The sequence below is a fragment of the Emydura macquarii genome, unplaced genomic scaffold (assembly GCF_026122565.2).
Source record: "Emydura macquarii macquarii isolate MOO-44397 ecotype Brisbane River unplaced genomic scaffold, CSIRO-AGI_Emac_v2 contig_1390, whole genome shotgun sequence".
Classification (NCBI taxonomy): Eukaryota; Metazoa; Chordata; order Testudines; family Chelidae; genus Emydura; species Emydura macquarii.
The window spans coordinates 7,624,863-7,647,572 of record NW_027131527.1 but is presented as its reverse complement, the minus strand read 5'-3'; the positions used below and the strand labels follow the sequence as shown (position 1 = coordinate 7,647,572).

Sequence of the window (22,710 nt, the reverse complement as noted above, 5' to 3'; positions counted from 1 at the left end):
AATAACTATTTCAAATAGCATTTTTTAGCTCTTTTGGGCTCAGGCACATGTATCTTCTCTTTCATGAGATCCTTGCTGTGGCTTTCTGAATATTGCAGCAAGTTGTGTTTTTAAAGGGCTGACAGCAGCTTCCATCCTAAACTCTTTTATCGCTCTTCCATGTTTGTGATGACAGATCTCCCGAAACCAGGAAGACATGGTGGTGGTTTGGGAGAAGATAGGTTGTTTAGGCAAAATGAATCTATTATTCCTATCCTACAATCTGAAAAAGCCTGTTCTGGAGATATGAGTGAAATTAAATTATTTTTTTCCAACGTTAAAGTGAATTTACACTCTTGGGCCTCTGCAGAAGTGTGGGTAACAAAGATGAGTGGCGACATGCGATTTCACACATCTTTCAGCTAAATCAGAGCTGCAAATACAAATTCGAGCACTCAGGGACACTGTGTGGATTTCTGCCACTCCCTGGAGGATTTCAGACCCATAAATCAATGAATGGAAGAAAGCAAAATTAGAATCCTCTTTCTGATATACATTTTCCTTGTTGCTAAATAAAATAAGCTTAAATTCAGCCTGAAGGATTTTACTCTCCTGAGACCTGATTGTGAATGCATTTGCAGCATTTTTCCCTCTCACAGTTTTTATAAGCATGCCCGCTGTAACTCATTGCTCTCTGTGCAATTTAATGGATAGCCACATTCCATGCAACTCTTTTAAATGTGTTTGAAAGTATGGCTGCATCCATTTCAGATAATACATGTAAACTGCTTGGGCTTGTTAGGACATCAGAAAATGCTCTTGGGTCAGGAAATGCTTCTTATGTAGAGTAGTGCTATGCAAACTGGAAGGCCTGGGTAAGATCAGGCCTCAGTGCTCTCTCTTTTAAGCAACTGGGTTATCTAATTACTCTGAGTCTCATGATAATTATACCTGAAAGGCAGGTCTAATAATTTTCACATAGGAGGACATGTTGCTATTTAATGAACATTTCATCAGCCAGAGAAGAAAACAGTGCTTCCAGTACACTTATTTAGAGAGGGCATTTTAAAGTACAAAGTGTATCCTGAGAAATGGTGCCAGAGAACGAGATGAATCAAGCAAATATTTCTGTTGCAAGAGGGACTCAACATTACAACTAGTACATACAAATGTCTTTCACTTACCAGTAGGCACAGACAGAAGAAATGCAACTGTAAGCCAGACTTGACTACACCATTGACTACAACACTCGTGCTTGCTGCAGAATCACCTCAGGGAATGTTTTTGTTGCAGTTTATAATCCCTATCTTCTGGGGCTGGAACTTTTCTAAGATAGTAACAAGGACAACAGTGCCCTCCAACTGTGGAAATGCACTCAAGCAGCTGAACACAAGAAAAGCACATTCCATTTATGCCTTTAAAATATGATTGAACATATGCTGAACGTTACTGTGCAAAACAGAGTCCCTGTGATAATATTTTCTGATTCCCACTACTCTGTGAATCTATCCAAGTACCAATACTCTGCCAGCTCACTTCTGAGGGGACTTTTATGGAAGTTTCTCCTCTTGAAAACGATGACTCTGTTTCAAGAGCAGATGGATAATTTGAAGGGGAATACAGGCTATTTCTCTGAGCTCTGGAAAATGACAGCTTGCAATTATTACTCCAAAATTATCCTCTTTTTGACTGAAAAAACTAACAATGTACATCTGTGTGTGTGTGTGAAATCAGGACCAATTTCAAACATTTAGAACGTGAAAATTTCAGTGTAAAGTTTTCACGTTTTGCTCTGAATCTTTCCCAACCACCCTAGTGTTTAAGGGGGGGATGCACAAAGGTACTTAAAAGTGCCTCAATCTAGGCTTTAGGTACCGAAGTCCCAGTTTTGGCTCCACTGTGATCCACAAAACTCCTGCCAAACTGTATAGATGCTTAACTCATTTGGCGCCTACATTTTCAGGGTAAAAGTTCCCTTGCCATCGATGTTCCTGCCTCTGGGCACACACATTGCTGCCTCCTTCTAGGTGTCTGTCTCCTGCCTAAGCCCCAGAGTGATTCACAAACCAAGGAAAGACATTTCCACCACCTAAGTCACATGTTCAGAGGCCATCTACTGGATCAGGTACCGTTCAAGATATGAGGATCACCTCCTCCTCAGCCAGCCATTTTGTGTGAAGCGAGGCAGGTGCCTCATGAAATGCCTCTAGGTACCTAACCTGCCTTCGTCGTGGTGGTGGATTCCAGTTCCCGGATTACTAAATAGAGGAAGTTGCTGGTCTGTAGCGCCTATCTCCAAAAGATAGGGGAGATTTATCATCTCCTCCATGCCCCCCTGATAGTATCTCCCACTGACAGCTTAGGCCGGTCCCTGCCAAGTGTGTTGGCTTTCATGGACTGTGTTCTGAGGCACCAGTCTCTCCCCATTCATTCTATAGAGAGACCAGCTGCCTAACTCAGTTGTGTAGATCACAACATTGTTCTCGTGATTTTCTAGGCACCTAAAAATTAGGTGCCATGATGCTTAGTGTTGCAATGCCTAAGTCCCCTTCATGGATCCAGTCCTAAATGCCCACACATCTGTGATTTCTTTAAGTTTGTGATGCAATCTTGAATTGCACATTTCATTATGCAGACCTATAAATAGAATGATTCAGCTAAAAAGATGGTACAGAACGTGATTGTTAAAAAAATGTGACTAAAGCTATGGTGAATGTATTATGTTGCATTACACATGCAAACAGACATGTAGAGCTAACCCACTTGTTTAATCTATAATTCACTTTTCCACATCTGTACATTTTTAGCTTTTCACACAAAGTATTGATGGATGACAGAGAGTATCTCCTGCCTGTTTTATATACACTTCTCCCCCAGAAAGCCTTTCCCTAGATAGACACACTAGGAGATTTTTGGAAGGATAATGCTGGAAAACACTTTGTTCCACTTGTCTAAAATAATCAAGTACAGCTATTAGTCTAGGGCAGCAGGTCTCAAACAGGGGTTCTGACCCAAAAGGGGTCACAAGACTATTGTAGGAGGGTTGCGAGTGCAGCAGCTGCTAGCCAGATGCCCAGCTCTGAAGGCAGCAGCACCGACAGCAGCAGTGCAGAAGTAAGGGTGGCATGGTATGGAGGGAGGAGTCATCACTTTTTTGGGGGAGGGCCATCACAGCTTGAAATATTTTCAAAAGGGCCCCCAGCAAAAAGGGTTTGAGAACCCCTGGTCTATGGCGTTCTCCAAACTGCTGGTATTTATGTTAGTGCTAACTACAAATTTAACAATGTTGCAATCTGATCCGTATTAATTCTGGGACAGGAAGTGCACTTAAAACTTGGCTCAAAGAGCCGAATCTCACACTCAGATTTAATAATTATTCTTGCTCCCATGTAAACAACAGGAGTAAGCATTTTTTAATTTGAAAAAAATGCTTTCATTGGCTACAGCCTGAATACTTCACAAGCCAAACCCTTAAACCATGCATACTGTTTAAGGATGAATGCTCATTACCTCTGACACACCTATATTGACATGCATTCCCGAATGTCATGTGCCCAATTTCAAAAACACCATTATAAAGTCACAAGATGCGTGCACTTGAGTGTGACTGCACAAACTACCAAGAAAGTATGACACAGTCATCACTGTGAAAACATGACTTTGGAACTTCATGTTTTGTTCCTTCCTGCTCATTATAAACTTTGACTTCTAGATATTTTTTTTCCAGACAAAACAATTAAGAAATTTGGACTTACGCAAATTTATGGTGACTGTTGGTTGACTGTAAAGCATTCAGGAAGCTTTCCAGCACCCATGTGGGGATGTATGTGTATCACACTACCAGGCTTTCCATCAAACATCTGGGAATACAGAGCTAAATTCAGCTCTGGTGCTTATTAGGAACACTTCCTAATAATGGGCAAATCTAACAATGCATCTACTGAATAGCAGGAATACTGGTCCTAGCTGCTATCCAGGAATTTCTGAATATTAATCCAAAAGCTAGTCAATTAATGGATATTTGCTTCACCTATACAACAGAAACAAGCTAGGAGTGCTGATCAGTTCCCCTAATTCTCTACCAGTAAATCAACCTTTGTGCTGGTGTCTGAGATCAGCATCAATTCTTGCCTTGAGCTAGAAGGGCAAGACTGAGCAAAGATTCCTGGAATATGGCAACTCTCCTTTTCCTTGTTCTCTACAGGAAGAAGAATCCCCAGGACCACCACTAACCTGGGCCATGTGAGGATGAGGAAAAGATTGTTGGCTTCCACAGGGGAGTAAACAAATAACAGCTTCTGCCCTCCACAAGACTGAGATGGTTTCAATTAGTCCAGGCAGGAGAGAGCTTCATTGCTTTGCCTGTTAGGACTAAATCATCTGAATGATGGAGCCTTTTTATCTTTTCTGAACCTGATCATGAATATTTTTAGCTGTGCAAGTGAATTCACTTTTTTAGTCTAATTGCACTTATTTCTCACATCCAAATCAGAAAATATACAATTTTTTATTACATTGTAACTCATGTGTGTGCAAAATTATTTCATAAATAGCCCTGGCCCCAAAATGGTGTTCTGCTTTTTTTTGGTCTTTCAGAGAAACAAAACAAACAAACAAAAACCCTCTCTTTACATTCCCAGGTTTTTTTTTTGTTTGTTTTGTTTTTGGATTTGTGTGTTGGTTTTGTTCCTGTAAAATATTGTAGCAACTTTTGTTACTTTAAATTGTTTACAGTTTTTCCAGATTATTTTGGCATCCATAGGAAATTTAGCCCCATGAGTCACTGTGATTTTTTTAATCCAGAGCTGGTTCCTGAAATTTATCCAAACCCTCCAACCGCTAAAGCAGCCTGATCAAATCACATTTCTAAAACAACTTGTCCCAATGCTACTTTCTCTGTTTATCACAACTAATTTGATGGTAGCCAGTAGGTTAATTTCTGGCCTATCAGTGAAATATCACAGCTGTTTATATTTAAATCACAAAATGCTACAGGGAATCTTTGCAAATGTAAGAAAACCCGAGTTTCCTTGCAAACAACGGAACATTTACATTTTCAACCACCTTTGCATTTGAAATTGAAAGTTCAGGGGCTAACAAACTGCTTCAGTAAACTCCTCCCAGTACAAGATTCATCTACTAAAAAGGCTACTTGTTTGAGTCTCTGAATTACAACTCATAGAACAAGACCACCTGTGGATAATGATCAGCTGATTTCATTTTTAATCAGCATTTAAAAGCCTATTTATTCTTCTAAATTGAGCCCATTTTCATTAGTTTAATGACAGAACTCCTCTGAAAAGCGAAGAGGTTATCAAACCTTTGGAAGTACATGTATGCCAAGACTTCAGCTAAACCTAGTAGGCCTTTTTTACTGCTTGTCAAGGGATTTATTAAGTATAAATATGAACAATTGCTCATTTCTCTAGTCAATGGAATAGCCTATAAAGAGTCCATCATCCATATGTGTCAACTTACATGAGACTCCCATAAGTACTGTATTCTGAGTACACTTCTGAGGTACAGTAATAAGTACTCACACAGGACCCAACATGCAAGGTGCTGAGAACCCATTGAGTTTAACAGATTTGGGGAGTACTGTGCAGCTCACAGAATTGGGTCTATGATGCAGAATGTGATGGTAATAGAACTGAACCTTCCGGGTCATATGAAAGGCTGAAGCATTTGGCACTGCATGAGATTTCAGTGTTTGTTTCTGACGTGTATTGGTCACCATTCCAACTTCAGTTATGGAACTATAAACACACCCACGGTATATTTTGTATCCCAGAGACTGAAGTTGGCCACACTTGATTTTTAGTGTCTTTTTTAATCGATTTTCACCAATTTATCTTTTAAAACCGTATTTAGTCTGGTAGTTTGTAGAACAGCTTATAGAGTAAAAGGATGAATTTATACACCTTTCAGGAATTTTTATAACAGAATATAATATGAATAAATAGAGCTATCATCAGGCCTTAAGAAATCCACTTGAGGAACAGAAAGCTTCCCTTGATGAGGGAGGGAACCAATACCATCGAATCCTGCAGAATTTGAAGGGGTTTTTGTCCAGTTTTTCAAGAGAAGCATCCACACAGGACCAGATAGTAAACTAATGCAATGTTATCTTCTTAAGTCTGTAATTCCAGTACCTCTACTGCTGCTCATAGCCTTGCAAATGTAGAGTGAAATTAATGAGACTCTAGACAATTTCACTGGTGCCCAGGGTTTTTGACCCGCAGCAGTGAAAATGACCAACTTCCAGGGGCTGCTAATCCAGGAGAAAGAAGCTCAGTGGGAGAAGACAGGGTTATACTCTGTGCGGTGGAGCCTACTTCCTTTTGCTACTTGTCTCATGTCTCTGGGGGGGTCCACAAACTTTTCCGCAGAGCAGCACATGATGTCCAAGGATCCCTGTTTAGTGTCCCAATCCAAACTCACTCCAGTCCTATTTTTTCATTAATCATCTAAAGGAATCAGTTGTTTTCTGGGCTCTGTGGCCCTCTCTCCTCAGTTGAGACAGCAAGCCTTTAGCTTTGAGTGGGCTGGGGCCCACTTTCTGGGAGTCAAATAAGTTTGTGCAGCTACTGCTGTTTGGGGAAGGTATGAGGAGTAGCAAAGGCAGACACCAGAATTTATTAACAGCCGGTAAAAGACTATGAGCTGTTGCCATTTCCATCATGTTAAAGTACAAGAACATTGTAGAAGGGCAAATTCACCCCTTCCTGGAGTCTGGTTTGACTGGTAATTCAAATAACAGAACATAGGCCTTACCCTATGTTCTCTCCCCAGACATGACTGCTCCCAGAGCTTCCTGTGGGACCTTCCTCTAACTATCCTTAGTTATTTCTAAGCAGAGTGTAATGCTCTACTCAAGGCCCAGCCCTGCCCCTAGTAGCCTTGTGAAGCTGACACTCTGCATGCACCTGCCATAGTGTATCAGCAGAATTTATTCAGCAGCTGTAGGCAGGGTACAACTCCTGCTAAGATGGTGAGCCAATAGAAGAGTGCTACACCCCCTGTAGGGACAGAAAACATGCCACCCTGTTACAAGAGTCAAAAAAAAGAAAGCTGAAGTTAGGTGCAGAATAGTATTTTACTAGTCAGCTGGCTCGGGGAGGCGCCACATTAGCAGAATTCAATCACAGGCCAGGAAAAGTAGAGTAGTAAGTAGGAGACAGGACAGAAAGCTCCTTTTCCCTTCAGCAGCAAGAAGGACAGGTAGCTTCAGCTGCATAGCCAGACACAGATAGGAAAAATGTACTTCCAGGCAGGATCCAGCAGCAGCACCCTCCCACCCTTTTCCCAGCAGCTTGAGGTGGTTGTGGGATTAGAGTTCTCATCAGGATGCTAGCACAGACTTCACTGTTCAGAGTGGGCTTGTCCTCAGCTCTTAGATCTGCCAAAAAGGATAATCCTCCAGCTAAGGCCCTTGTGACTATCACTCTGCTACTTTTACACTGATCTAGAGTGTGCTCATCAAATATTAAGGGCCCAATATTGAGGAGATGATAAGCACCTTCACTCCCATTGATCTCATTGCAAGTGGAGGGTAATAAGCACCTGTCAAGATTGAGCTCTAACTGTTCTCTTATATATGCATCTGCTTCCCATTGAATTCAACGGGCCTGGAACACTCATGTCAAAGGACAGAATTTGACCTGTGTTTACAAATTCCATTTAACCAGAGCAATTCTTTGGACTTCAGTTGTTTCTCTGAGTCTCTTGTGGGTATCTACATATGCAAAGTGAGCTTATGAATCCTCCCTAATTTACATCCCACGTCAAATGAAAAATTCTCCATGCCCAAATTCTATTGGCAGCAACATGTACTGCACTCTCCCATCAAAACCAAATCAATACAATTACATGGCTAAAATGTATTCTTAGGCACAAGTCACAAGTACGAAAAATAAATCCCTAAACCTAGGCTGTCCAACCTATGGTCCACAATCCGGCCTGCCAAAGGCTGCTATCAGGCCCGCCAGGGCGGAGGAGTAGCCCTTCCCCTTCAGCCCCATGCTGGCCAGGCGCAGCAGCAGCACCTTCACCCCGCCCCCCTCAGCCAGCCAAGTGGAGGAGCAGCCCCTCCCTTCCAGCCCCCTCCAGCTCAACAAAATCCAGTGAGAAAAAAATTGCGATGTGGCCCCTCATGCAAAAAGCCTGGACACCCCTGCAAAACAATGAGGATTTTTTTATGACAGATTTGTGAAATCAGACTCATTTTGATTTTTCTTTCAAAATTGCTTTAAAACGTCCTCACATTAAGAAGGGAAAGAGACCTGGGCTACGCCGACTAAGGCAGATATTCTTTTTCAAGTACAAGGGAAAGTCAAAGCTATATATGTATGTGTCTAGAATACTGGAAATATACTATATTTTTAGCTGTTGGAGAAACTGGTAATTATCCTGACTGAATCAAGCATTTAGATTATTTTTGTGCAATAAAATCAGTTTTTTACTTAAAAAATGTAAAATAGCAGACTTCCCCTGTTTATATTCTCATAGGAATCATTGACAGCAGTTCTCTTTCCAATCCAAACAACTACCCCATTGAGATATGCTAAAACAATAAGGGGGAAGGGGAAGTTTCACTATTTAGCATGAGCAACACTGATTTAGAAGTTGTAAGTCTTAAGGTGTTTTGCTATTGAATCTATTTGTTAGCCTTTATCTATTTTGGAAGAGGCTGCCATATCTTTCCACTCCATAAATCACAACAAAATTATTAAATATAATATACATAGCAATTAACATAGGACTTTGATCTTTTCCAGAATTTATTCAGGAACTGCCATAGCATAAAGATAACACACAGTTGACTGCTTCCAAATAGGAGAAACACACAGAAATAAAGAACTTCTGTTTTAAATTAAAACAAGAACCAGGTTTCCAAGGGCATGTGATCATTAATTTATAAAGGCCCTGACATACTTATCAGGTGACATTAATGGAATCACTGACCTGTATCAAAAGCTGGGGAAAGAAACACTTGTGTTCTTTGGAACTAATAGATTGGGGCCATATTTTAGACACAGAGATTACACTAGCTTGCTTTAGCCTACTAAATATCTATACACAGTTTGATCAAATGAAGTGTTTGATGGTATCCCCAGAAACCTCTGACTGCAAATAATATTTAAATTAGTTCATTTGTGGATTTAAGCAAGTGAAACTAGGTTACTAATGATAATCATAACTCTTCCCATCAGAAGTGCCAAGTAAGAAGCTTTGACTCCACACCAGTGTTGTCTAAGCCTGAATCATTTCTTCTAAGCTCTGAAGAAATGGCCCAATTTTCCCACCTGCTGCTTTTGCATAGACATTCAAACCATATTTCACTACAGGGAAGAAGCCAAATATTACGATGCCAAAAGAGTCTGCAATTTATGTGCTGGGGAGTCCTCTGGTTTCATTACAAGGGAAGTCTGCCTCAGGCTGAAACCTATTCTACTGTATCTGCCAATGAAAGATAATGATAAATTAAGCAGCATTTAAAAAAATTCAATTGTTTTTGATTAGGTAGGAAGACAGAAGATAAGGAACGAGAGGCCTGATTTTCAAAGGTCTTGATCATCTGCAGTTCCAGTTGCTTTCATCTGGAGGTGTGGATGTTCAGCACGTCTGAAAATCAGGTCTATCTCATAGCACAGAGAGTTACAGAAATCCATAATGGTCAATCGCACTGGAAGTAGATAAGGGCTGAAGCAAAACAGGATGCTGAAATTAGATTACAAACTGCACCAAATTAGATATAAAAATGTATTTTAGAAAGCTCCACAAAAAGCGGTCCACTGCCAGGTGTTCCTATGATATTTTTTCAAACAGCAGTACTGTATTAACGCTCCAGTAGTTTCACACAAGAATGCTATAGATTTCTGAAATGCTCAGAAAGCTTTTTCACTGTTATTAAAGCAGGTTCCTGAACTATTGTGCAATAGGTCGGAGTTAAGCAGGACCTGAGCAGAAGAAGTGCAATAACATGCCCAGATGTATAAGGGAAATGGTCTAAACTGAAGAGTATTATTACTCACATTACCCCTAGCTATCCAGTCCTCAGATGCATTCAGCAGCACTGAGAGTGACCAATACCTGCATCCTTTTCCCACCCCAGCCCCTCCCCGCCACCATGAAGATCCCCAAAGCATACTCTGCTAAGTAAATAAACACAAATTTGAATGAACAGATATCAAAGAATTTCCAGGAGAAAATTAATTGCTTTTCTTCTAATAATTATTGCCATATGTTTATTCCTTATTTGACTGAGGCTTTTTTTTCAATTAGTTATATTATAAGTATATGGCAAAATTATATCTAATGTGTGTATGTTGCATACTAAAATACATTGTGAATGTATTAATTGCCCTTGTGTTATTTTATTCTTACAGTAAAAATCTAACAAACTCTAAAGTGCACATACGCCAAAGCAGATAAATGCATGATTGGGAGCGGGCAGAGATTTTATTCCTGTTCTTTAATGAGAGCAAAGTACAGATGGCCCTCTTTTAAGTGGAATGAGACTGTCATTTTATCTCTCAGCAGGAAGGGCTCTGTATTCTTACAGGTTAGGTGGCTATTTTTAGCAGTGTGGAGCTGTGAAAACTAGTGACATCACTGCTTCATCTGCATTCTTCCTGCAGGATAAATTGTCTGTCACTACAAACCCAGACAGCCAGTAACAGGAAATAGTTTCTAATTAGACCAATATCACATTTATTTATTAGTAGAGAGGTACTGCTGCAATGCCTTTTATTATGTGTTTAGAAGACATAGAAAGAAAAGTAATATCTGGGGGAGCTAAAATTTCAATTCTTAGAATGTAATCTATTATAAAATCATGCTATATCTTGTAGACACCTTTCAAGAAAATGTACTAATTATTGAACCTCACTGGTTATTGAATTAATTGTATTTATTAAAGTTTATTAAAATGCACCTATCTGTAACTGTATTGATATGCAACATCTTAAGAAAGTCCATCCAAATAATTACACTGTGGCTGAATATAATGTTACAAGGCTCCAGACACAACAGGCAGGTATTTATTTTAACTCATTGAACAGTGCTATAGGCGGAGCTGTTAGTGCCACCTATTATTAAGGTTGCCTAACACTTCCCATTATAATAATTTGTTTTCAGTTGCTTACAACTTTGCCAGACTATAACTTTGGGGGCTGAAATTTTCTATGCCAGATAGATGTTTGATGCAGGCTGAATTATTTTGGAAAATATCAGCCTGAATCATTTCTGTGAAAGAGACTAGCGAAAAATACATTGTTTTGCCCATGTTAAAAAAAAAAATCTGGTGATCTTTACTTTGAAAAAGCCTTTATGCCAAGGATGTACCTTTCCCCATTGCTTTGAAAAGCCACCCAAAGGTGTCCAATTTATAAGCCTTTGAAACGTGACAATTCTTGCATTCATAGAAGACACTTCTTAGGTCTTCACAGCAAAATTCCCTGAAGATTCCATCCTCAGTGGGCATGCTCCAAGCCCAAGGCTGAGTAGGACTTTCTATGCAATTGCAGCTACGGGCTGTTGCAAGATGAGCCAGGACTGGGTGCCTGACCTGAGAGCAGGGAGATGGTCCTCCTGTGCTCTTAGACACTCCCCTGCTGATCTCAGGAGGAAGAATCTGCGTGATCTGAATACAGAGGGAACAAGAGCCAGACTTGCCAGGGGGGTAGTGGGAGTAGATTAGGACTGGGATGACAGAGGCTAGAAACCAGGATTGGGAGTTAGTGTTGTGGGGCGGGGAAACAGGGACTATCTGGACAAGGAGACTGTGAGCTGGGAGGAGATTGGGATTGGCTGGGTAAAAAATCTGAGATTGGGAGTCATGGAACTATGGGATTTCTACACAGGTGAAGCAAGCATGACTGGAAGAAGAGGCTGGAGCTTCCCAACTGAGACAAAGACCCTACTTATGAGCATGGTTCTGTCCTATGTAGGCCCTGACCATTGTCACATGCAAGAAAGGTCAGCAGGAGAAATCAGGGCTGGAAGGACTCTGCCTAGCCTGAAATGTGACCAATGTCCAACTCACATAGGGATGATATCAGACATGGGAACTTTCATTGTTTTCAAAGAGCTGCAACATTTGAGTGCGTAAGAGACAGAGTAAAGTTTCCATGATAAGAAATACCTTTACTAAGCCTGTATTCTTTGCCTTCCCACCCAAAAGGGTTAAACTAGTAGCTAGAGTGCCCTCAGTTTAGGTAGAACTCTGGGGGGAGCATATGCAAGCAACTAGGAGTGGGCTCAAGAGGTATCAGACACTGATTTTGGGGTCTAGGAAAGCTGGGAGGTGCCCCACATCCCTATGAAGGGCATCAGACAAATGGTCTGAGGCCTGGTCTACGCTAGGAATTTACATCGGTATAGCTACATCTCTCAGGCATATAAAAAATCCACACTCCTAAGAGATGTAGCTATACTGACCTAACCCCAGATGTGGACAGCGCTAGGTTGATGTCAACCTAGCTACCATCTCTTAGGGAGGTGGATTATCTACGCCGATAAGAGAAGTCCTACCATTAGTATCAGGTAGTGTCTATAATAAAGTGCTGCAGCGGTTCAGCTACACCACTGTAGACATACACATCAGCCTGGGAGTGTGCCCTATAAAACCTGAGCTAGAAATAGTGACTAGATTCTATCCAGACCCAGCTGGCTTTGAAGCACATAGGATCCAGTGCCTGGGTTCCCACACAGCACACTGGTGACCTTACAGTGGGTTACTAAGCCAGGTTGCAGCAAACAGCACCAAAAGAAGCTTACACCATCTTAAGCATTTAAGGAATAAACAACTTGAAGTGTAGATATGATCCTAGAAGTAACCAGCATTTTCCCCAGCTACACATATTTGCCTTAAAGTTAAAAGAAAGAAGACTTTAGAGTGTTTATAAAAGAAATCATTTTCAATAAGAATATTTCTAAAAATCTTTGTGTGGATTTAAAACAGAGGACAGGAGGACAGAAAAGGGGTGTTAAGAAGCCCCAAGCTCCAGCTTCCATGGCCTTGATATACCAGGTGCTAGACATCACTTCTCTTGAAATTTCCTAGAAAAATAATCTCTTTTCACATCCTTTCCAGAGGGGAAGAGTCCTGCTCTATGAGAAGATACTTCTGTTGATTGCTTGTCAGAACTAAGTGATTCCCAAGATTGCAATTTATGGTAGGTTCATCCACAATTCTCAGTTAAAGACTCTTACTGAACACTAGGCATGGCAAAAATCACAACTAACAGTAGCTAATCTTTCTAACATAATATAAAAGAGCACATTATAGAATATTAGCGCAAAATAATAGTTATAAATTCCAGCATTCCATGAAATCAGACCTGGAGGTGATAAGTACAACTTTGTGGCCAAGGAGCCATTATGCTCCTTCATGCCTGTCTGAGAGAAAGCAGAGATTTCCTTGCAACTTCTTTAATTAGCCTGGATGTTTCATATAAGTGACCAAAAACATAAGCACGTGAGCTTTTATGTTCTCCAAACATCTGTAAAATCCAGTAAAGGTAAGTTTGTAATAACCTAAAATCATCATAATAAATTACAATATGTTAATAATTATTTTTCAGATTATTGAGGTTTATCCCTACAAAGGGCTGCTGTAGAGTTCTTGTAATGGACTTGAGAGGCCACTATGCCAGTGAGGATGGCCATGTCACAGTGCACTCCAGCCCCGCTCTGGGAATGTCCTCTGCACTGACATGCTCCATATATGGGGTAGGGAGCCAGGAGAGGCTGGTGCAGAGTCATCTACATCTCCCCACATACACATGCATGCTGGGAGAATCCTCAGCGGCCCATTTTTGGCTTAAAGTCCCTTCCTGCTACTCCATCGGCATAAAAGGAGCTCAGTAGGGCCGAGGATCTGATTCAGTGTGCTCTGCAGATTCAGTGGGTCTGAGTTTATGTCTCCAGCACTTCATCAAATAAAGCTCTATTTTCAAATGTCCAGATGTTTCACACAATAAAACTGCAGCCCACACAGGATGCCATTTCATGCTTCAAATGATCTCCTGGAGCCACCTTGTTTGTTTTTTCTAAAAACTTGAACAAGAGCACTTAAAAATGTAGAAAAACAGGTCTTGGGGAACTTGTCAGCACATCACTCACAGCACACTCCAACAGCAGTTAGAACATCCCCCAATAGACTGTCTCTCCACATGCAGCAGGTGGAGTTATGTAAATAAAGTGGCATGTAAACATGATTTATCTGGCTTCTTCAGGTACAGTCTCATACTCACTACATATTGAAGATAGGATCAAGACATCCGTATATTGTGGAAGGAAACTCCTTTGAACCAATTAGTGTAAACTGCTATGTGGTCACTAATGACTCAGGGAAGAAGGGTGGTCTTGTGGTAAGGCTCTGTAGTGGAACTCAGGATATCTGGATCACATTCCTGGTTCTGCCACAGATTTCCTGTGTGACCTTTGTCAAGTCACTCAGTTTCTGTGCTTCCATTTCCCATCTGTAAAATGAGGATAATGACGCTTCCTTTGTCTGTCTGCAGCCAAATTCTCAGACACAGTTCACAGGAGGATGGCACCATTGCCTGTGAACATTAGCCTTATTTCACATTTGAACGTGAACTCCAGAACATAGCCCTAAATTAATTTGGGTCGAAGTCTAAGGAAGCACTTCTATGGCCCATCAATTCCATGAGAACATTCATTTCAGGGAGTTCTTATGGAGAGGTGGGGGGGCCAATTTTTGATGCAGACTCTGTACCATATCCCAATTGTTTATTTTTAAGGTACCAGGCAGAACAGTTTATCTGACTACTTAAGACAACAGTCTATGCCTACAGGTAGCCAGGAGAGGGAGTGAAAATTTTATCGCAGCCCATCTCTGATTACTTTCTATTATTTATTTGATTCCCTTAGAGCCCAGAGTGCATGAGGCACTTATAAACATAAGGGCACCTGGCCTCCACCTTAATAGTTTAAAATCTAAGAAGAACAAAATAGAAAAATGTTTCTTATTAGATACATGTTTCTCAGCTAACAAATCATTTCCTCTCAATGCCCACAAAAGTACATGAGTGATGGATACATTTCAAGGACTATAGAGCCTTTTATGCTCCCTCAAACAGAAGGTAATGGAGCTCTTACAGGAATACCCTCTTTTAAAGCACTAGATGCACCTGTTAAAAGAATAAATTCTTAATAATTGTGTGAATTTAGGCTTGCAATAATAAGATTCCATTGTCTTTTCCTATTGTCACTCTAGTCTGCTCCAAAATATATTACAGCTGCTCTCTGCTCAGATTACTTCCTGTCTAACAAAATCATGATTTGGCACTTCAGCTTCAAAGTAAAGATGATGGAAAACCTGAACAAATTTAGACAAGGAAGTATACAGAAAGTACAATGCCACCTGCTGAGACTGTTCTGTGCTAGCAATGTACAGAGCCCACCTTTCCCAATTAGCTAAGTAGGAAACAGCTAGTTACCCTTGAGCTACAACCTTCATCATCATCAACAAACTCAGTGGCTGGCACTGCATTTGGTCCACTTTTCAGCTGCTAACAACTTCCACCAAATGATTAGGTATGCTGGGGAAAGCAGAAATGATGAGTGAGAGAGAGAGAGAGACTGACTGCAGAAAGAAAATCAGTAAAGCAAGGAGACAGAAAATACTCAGAGTCCATTTTAAGGAAAATTGGAGAATTCATTAGATCTTAAATCACATAATTGTTTGATTGTGCAAATGTACTGAAGCTGTGTCAACTACTATGCAGTTTCCTTTAACTCACTCCTATTTGAAATAACCTCTTAAAAGCCTGAAAAAAGAAAATCAACTTCCTACCTGTGCATCCATCTACCAGTCAGGGTACTATTCACGAGTGACCTGCTCAGTCCATAACCACAGGGGTAGCTTATGCTTTCCCCTCTCGCCCCCCATATCCTCCTGTGAGTTCAGTCTGCCGCTGCTGAACTGCTGCAGCAGTGCAGTCTGACCTCAATAGATGACTTCCAAAGCTGAAACTAGGTGGAGATCATTATCTTCAATACCAGCGTAGATGGTCGGGTTAATAGAATTGCAGGTGTAATAGCTACAAATGTAATTTTATCAACACCATTTTGAGATAAAGAGAGGATCTATCTAGACCCAGTGCAAGCCCTCCACCACTAGGAGAAATAATTATAGGTAAAAAAAATTCTCTCATACACTGGCATCCAGTTTTAGATGTGGAGAGTAGTGAGCAGTAAGGGTCAATTCTTAGGGAAGGAAGAAATATTAAATACAAAACAACACAAATCTCAGTAGGTGAAACAAGAAATGAAAAATGGACTTTATTTTCTTATTTTTTCTGTGATTTCAAATTGTTTGCTTGCTTACTTTAGATTAAGGAAAATAGCAAAAGCTGCATCACCCAAGGAGTCAATGTCACTCTAATAGCATTGGGTGAAGGAATTGCAAGTCTCAAGTGGCCATATTGCAAATCTCCGTGTATAAAGCTCTATGTTCTTCTTCAAGTGGATGCAGATGTATATTCCACTTAGAAGTGCACGTGCCCAGAGCTCTGAAGCAGGAAAAGTTTTCCACAGCAATATCTGTCGGGGCCGGCACACATGCCCTGTGCCTCATTGTGGCACCTCCCAATTCCATATAAGAACGAAACTGCCCCAGCCCACTTCAGTTCCTTCTGGCCACTCGCGGAACACCCTGTGTGGCTCTCCTCATGTTTTTCTCCCCCCCACATAGTTAGCTCTTAGCTTCATTACTTCTGTAAATAGTTTAGCAGTTAGTACAGTTTAGATAGGTTTTCTTTACTCTTTTCATTTCTGGTTAAAGGAGTTGGTTGGTGGTGTTGAGTGGTGCTCTCAGGGCTTCAAGAACTGCCCTTTGTGTGGGGTACCTATTCCTCACAGTGACCCACACACTTTGTTGTGTCTTGGTGAAGGACATGTCTAGGAGAAGTGTATCATCTGCCATTCCTTCAAATAACATGCTCAAATTTCCAGAGATTTGCATCTCAAGCAGCACTTCCTGGAATAGGCCCCAAGGCCTACCTTGGCACTGGTACCAGATTGTTCTGTCTGCACAGTCAACCACTACTATGGCAGAGACTTTGAACAGGCCCTTGGTCTCAGACTCTTCTCCAAGGAGGAGAGGTTGATCTTCCATTCCTGTGGTTCCTCACAAAAAGGACAAATAAAAGATAAAACTGATAGGAGCTACTCAAACTTCAAGAGAGGCTCATCTTTCACCTCAGAGGATTGGAGCAACACCAAGATTCACCGGCTACCCAGGGTAGTGCTGGGCCATCAGCCCTTGTCTCCCCAGTACTGAGGCAAGAGACTTCTGGTACTATACCATTGTCTCCTGATCCATCCTCATAGAGGCCATTGAGTGTGGTACCAACAGACACTGTTTCGGCATTTTGGTGCTTACAACCACACAGTCGTATGAGGTGGCAAAGGACTTGCTCTGCCTCTGTCCCAGGTTCACCGTTGATGCAGGAGTCCACAGGGCTATTACCTCTGATTCTTCCTGGGCCCTCAACCTCTTCGGCAACATTCTTTGCCCTGGGGCCCATACCGGCATCAGTACTGGTTAAGAAACAATGTAAAACCACCTCATCTGTGCCATCTGGTGCCCAGATGGGCTCTTCATTGGAACCAGGATGTTCTTCAATGTCAGCACTGACTGCACCTTCAACTTCGGCTCCGGTACCAGGGCCTTCGCTGGCCTGGGTGTTGACACCAGGCTATACAATGCTTCCTGTGGCCCCTGCTTTGGTTACATACACAGAGGCAAGACCTTCTACATCCCGACAGACATAAAGGGTACTGCCCACAGTACCACCACCACCACCGACCTTACCTCTGCCCTGCTGGGAGATGACAGATTGGGCAATTCAGTACCCCATCCGGCTGTGTGCCCCCTGTGCTGATTGATTATTCGGTTCTGGGTCAGACTAATCTAGCTCCTCTCCAGCCTCACCAAGGCATACAAAGTGCAATAAATCATCCAAGGCCACCTCGAGAGGGGGATCTGGGATCTGTACCAGTCACATAGCATGGAGAGGTCAGTGTGACATTTTGGCCTCTGAAGCTCTGTTAGCCTCTGATTTTAGTTTGGTCTATGTGGAACCCTTGGGGGACTCCTAGATCCCCAGATTTCAATCTCCACCCTGTTCCAGCAGTTTTAGAGCCAGTGAAAGTCTAATGGAATACACCTGCTTCATTGGCTCCCACAGCTAAATACATTGACAAACACAACTATGTGCCTGCCCAAGGGTTCCAGAGTTTTTACTCTCACCCAGCCCCAAATTTCCTAGTAGTCATTGCCAATGAGAGGTCAAGGCAAGGAAAGTTCAAGTCAGCCCCAAAGAAAGAACCAAAAACTGGATGCATTGAGGAGAAAAATGTATTCTACATCATCCCTTCAAATAGCTAATCAGCAGCCACTGTTAGCTAAGTATGATTTTCTTAAGTAGGAGGCTTTGTCAAAGTTTACAGATAAACTCCCTGAGGACTCCAGGGAAGAGTTCAAAGTCTTTTTAGCAGAGGGCCATCTGGTTGTGAAGACATCATTTCAGTCTGCCTTGGATGTCACAATAGTTCCTCTAGGATTATGGTCTCTGCAATCATAATGAGAACAGTATCGTGGCTACATAATTCTGGTATAGCCCCTGGCCTTTCCTTTGATGGACATTTTCTATTTTTAGAAATAACTGATAAAACATTGTACTGACCTGCAAGTGACCCTCCGCTCCTTAGGGGCTTATGCCCCTGTGTCCAAGACAAGACATCAAATGATGCATACACCCCGTACTCCCCGCAGTACTATAGACACATTTCTTACTGCCCAGAAAAGGCAGGATAGACCTCAGACTCCAATGAGTAGGCCCATTGCTCAGACATATGCAGGAAAATCTGCCTTTTGATTCTTCCTGAGAGGACAGTAATCCAGTGTGATCCACACTCTATCATCCCTGCATCTGGGAGCAGACTCTCTCACTCTTCTAATTCTCTCACTTCTAATTCTCTCACTTTTCTAATTCCCAACTCCAAGGGTGGTCTAATGCTCATTTTGTACCTTCACAATTCAACAAGTTCATCAAGTACTCGAGATTATGCATGTTTTTCCTGGCATCTATCTTCCCCTGTCTGGATCACAACAATTGCTTTGCTGCCTTCAATCTTCTCGATGATTACTTCCACATCGCAATGATACCAAATCACAGGAAGTTTCTCAGATCTGTGGTAGTGAGCAGACATTGTACACCATCCTCCCTTTTAGCCTATTGCCAACCTCTCGTGTGCTCACTAAATGCATGGAAATATTCCTGAGGTGGAGTGGGATATACATCTTCCCTTACTTAAACATTTGGCTTATCCGGGGCATGTCCCATCATTAAGCCCTCAAGGCATTCTCTGTCTCTTCAACCAGATAGGGCTCATGCTGAACAAAGAAGATGACATTAGTGTCCATACAGAAATCACTGGAGCTGTGTTCAACTCTATGGTAGCAAAGCTCTTTCTTCCTCAAAAAAAATTTTGGAACAATTTTTGATCTGGATATGTCCCTCAGGCCTCACTGGTGCACCATAGGGTTAGTATGCCTCAGGTATGGCTCCATGTTTCTATGGGACCATGTATGTGACACTGCATCTATGTCCTATACAAGCATCCCTGAAATCAGACCTTAACTTAAACAGACATCATCTCAACAAGCTAGTCCAAGTTCCTCTTGCAGTCTTACACTCTCTGGAATGGACGATGGACCAGGTAAATATACATGAAGGATCCACTCTTCACATCACCTTCCTGGCTGAGGATATCACTTGAATGGTTCACAAGCCAGGACAACCAGGAAGTGAGGCTTTATATCAATGTCCTGGAGCTACAGGCAATTTAAAAAGCTTGTCAGACCTTTCCTTCTCTTGTCAAGCTCTCCTCAGTACAAATCCCGAGTGACAATACAACCACCATGTATCATCTAAACAGACATACAACTCTGTCAATAGGTGATGAGCCTCTGGAATTTTGGCATCATTCCTATGGAAGCTCATTTACCTGATTTCCACAATTAGCTGGCGGACTCTCTCAGAAGGAAGTTTTCTTTCAATCACAAGTGGTCCCTCAAGAACAGTGTGCTGAGATCTATTTTCCAGGTATGGGGCATCCCATCAGTTGACCTGTTTGCCACAAAAGGCAACAAGAGATGTCATCAGTTTTGCTCTTGGGCAGACCTCAGCCCCAGCTCATTGACGGATGCCTTTCTGTTGCAATGGGGCCAGGCCTACTATACACCTTTTCCCTGACTCTGCTGATCCCACAAGCCATTCTCAGATTGAAACAGGATCACTCCAAGATTATTCTACTAGCCCTGTCTTGACAAGGCAATGCTGGCATTTGGACCTTTGCAGCCGCTTAGTGGAACTCCCATGACTTCTGCCTCCTCTTCCAGGAGTGCTCTTGCAGCATCATGGGCAGTTCCTACACCAGATCCCAACAGCTTGCATCTGATGGCTTGGCTTCTAAATGGCTAGATCAGGAAAAGGAGCTGTTCTGTAGCAGTCCAAAACGTTTTATTTAACAATAGAAGACAATCAGCTAGATCCTCCTATTTAGCTAAGTGGAGGGGCTTTTTCCTTTGGGCTTCTGCTCCAGGGATTCAGCCTATGAGGACAAGTATCCAGGACATTTTGGAATACTTATTGTATCTGAAGTCTTCTGGCGTTTCCTCAAGTTTCTTGAAGATTCACCTGACAGCCATTTCAGTCATTCACCCCCCTGTTCAGGGGACACCAGTATTTTCCAATTCTACAGCTACAAGCTTTCTCAAGGGAACTTCTTGCCTCTTTCCACCTCTAAAAGCATCACCTCTGCTTTGGGACCTAAGCACAAATCTCTCTGTGAATCTTTGGCTATTTTCTCCTGAGCATATTTGTCCCAGAAGACAGACTTCCTCATCAGCATTATATCTGAAAGGAAAGTAGGTGAGCTGCAAACATTAATGGCAGGTCCTCTGTACACTCATTTTGTTGTTCTTGTTGTTGTTATTGTTTTTAATAACCAGGTGACTTTGAGGACTCACCCAAGTTTTTAACTAAAATAGTGGTGGCCATCCACCTTAATCACATGATGTGTCTAAAACCACATGCCCGTCAGGAAGAAGAGGGTTCTTATATCTTGGATGAAAGCAGGACATTGACCTTTTACGTGGACAGAATTAAGGAATTAAGACAGTCTCCTTGACTTATTGTTTGTTATGCAGATAGAATGAAGGGCCAAGTAGTCTTGGCCCAGACAATCTCTAGATGAATCACTTCCTTTATTACCACTGCTTACAATGTGGCCACTACACCACACGCACAACGTCTCTCTGCCCAGTCAGTGAGAGCACAAGCAATATCTACAGCTTTTTCTGATTGATGTACCTATCCTGGACATTTGCAGGGCTACTACCTGGTCCTCTGAACATACATCCGCTTGTCATGCAATTGCAACAACTTCAAGGGAAGATGCAAATTTTGGCAAGGTCACACTTCAATCACTGTTTAAACTTTATATAGACTCCAAGATCCAGCACCTACAATACTGGTCGGAGTCACCTGAGTGGAACACATGTCTGCATCCACGTGAAGAAGGAAGAACCATGACCTACCTGAATTATAACTATTGTTCTTTGAGAGGTGAATGCACATGTGTATTCCACAACCCACCCCCCATCCCCTGCACATCAGCGTCGTTGGCCAGTCCTCAGAGTGAAGGAACTGAGGGAGGTTGGGGTGGCATCAACCTTATATAGCCTCAGGAGGGGCCCAGGAGGAGGTACAGGGCTCATGCACCACCCTGATGGAACCATGCACCACCATCTATGGAAAGCTTTTCCAGCTCTGGTGCACTGGGTGTGCACACCCCTGAGTAGAATGCACATCTGCACCTACATCTTGAAGAACAGTTACAGTACTGGTAAGTAACCCTTCTTTTCTCAGCCCAAGGCTTTGAAGAGATCCTTGCACAATGTATCTTGATGCCCTCAGAAAGGACTCTGTGGCTGCTTTGGTTATATTTTTATTTGTTTCATCAAGAGATTGCATATTGGAGGCCTTCGTGTATTTTTTTGACATTCCTCACCCTAAAGAATCTGATTATCTTCACTCTTTGTTGTGATGTATAAAGACTGCAAAGCTGATTCCTCATCCACAGTATGCATGGACCACACCTCTGACGTGAAACCAACCCCTAGAATATCCCATCTGGAGCCCTGGCCAAAGAGGACCTACTGAATCTGACCTTGGTTGGTTTTCTTTCTGGCTGTGACAATTTCAATTTGTGATTATCCAAGCATGAGTCATAATTTAGGCACATTTAAATTTACCTTAAATATTTCTTTTTCAATCTACCTATTTTCAGTGAATATATAACAATAAAGGAAAATGTGCAGTTGAAAAATCCAAAGATGATATGAAATAGGGTATTGAACATTAATCCTAAACAAATAATACTTGTTAATATATTTATCTGAGCATATCACTTGCTATGATGATATCAAAGATACAGGCACCTAACCAAGTTATCTACTGAGATGTGTCCAAGTGAACTGAAAGGTTGAAGCGTTTTGTCATGCATTTTCCATTTTTATCGGCTGCTGTCCTTTCATATTTAACTAACTGATAAGTCTTATTCATCCAGTTATTGAAATCCATCTGGTTGAAATGTATTCAATGTTTAAAAAGCTTCTACTTTTTAAAG

The 22,710-nt window shown here is 41.8% G+C and overlaps 1 protein-coding gene across 1 annotated transcript in view; it reads right to left on the bottom strand.

Annotated features, from left to right (window-relative positions):
* The window catches only part of CABCOCO1 (ciliary associated calcium binding coiled-coil 1), a 218,900-nt gene extending 203,076 nt beyond the window's left edge, over positions 1-15,824 (bottom strand). Inside the window, exon 1 of the mRNA XM_067552571.1 lies at positions 15,806-15,824. Coding sequence (XP_067408672.1) covers positions 15,806-15,817 — 12 coding nt within the window. The 5' untranslated portion in view covers positions 15,818-15,824. The remainder of the gene's footprint in view (positions 1-15,805) is intronic.
* Between the last annotated feature and the right edge of the window lie 6,886 nt (positions 15,825-22,710).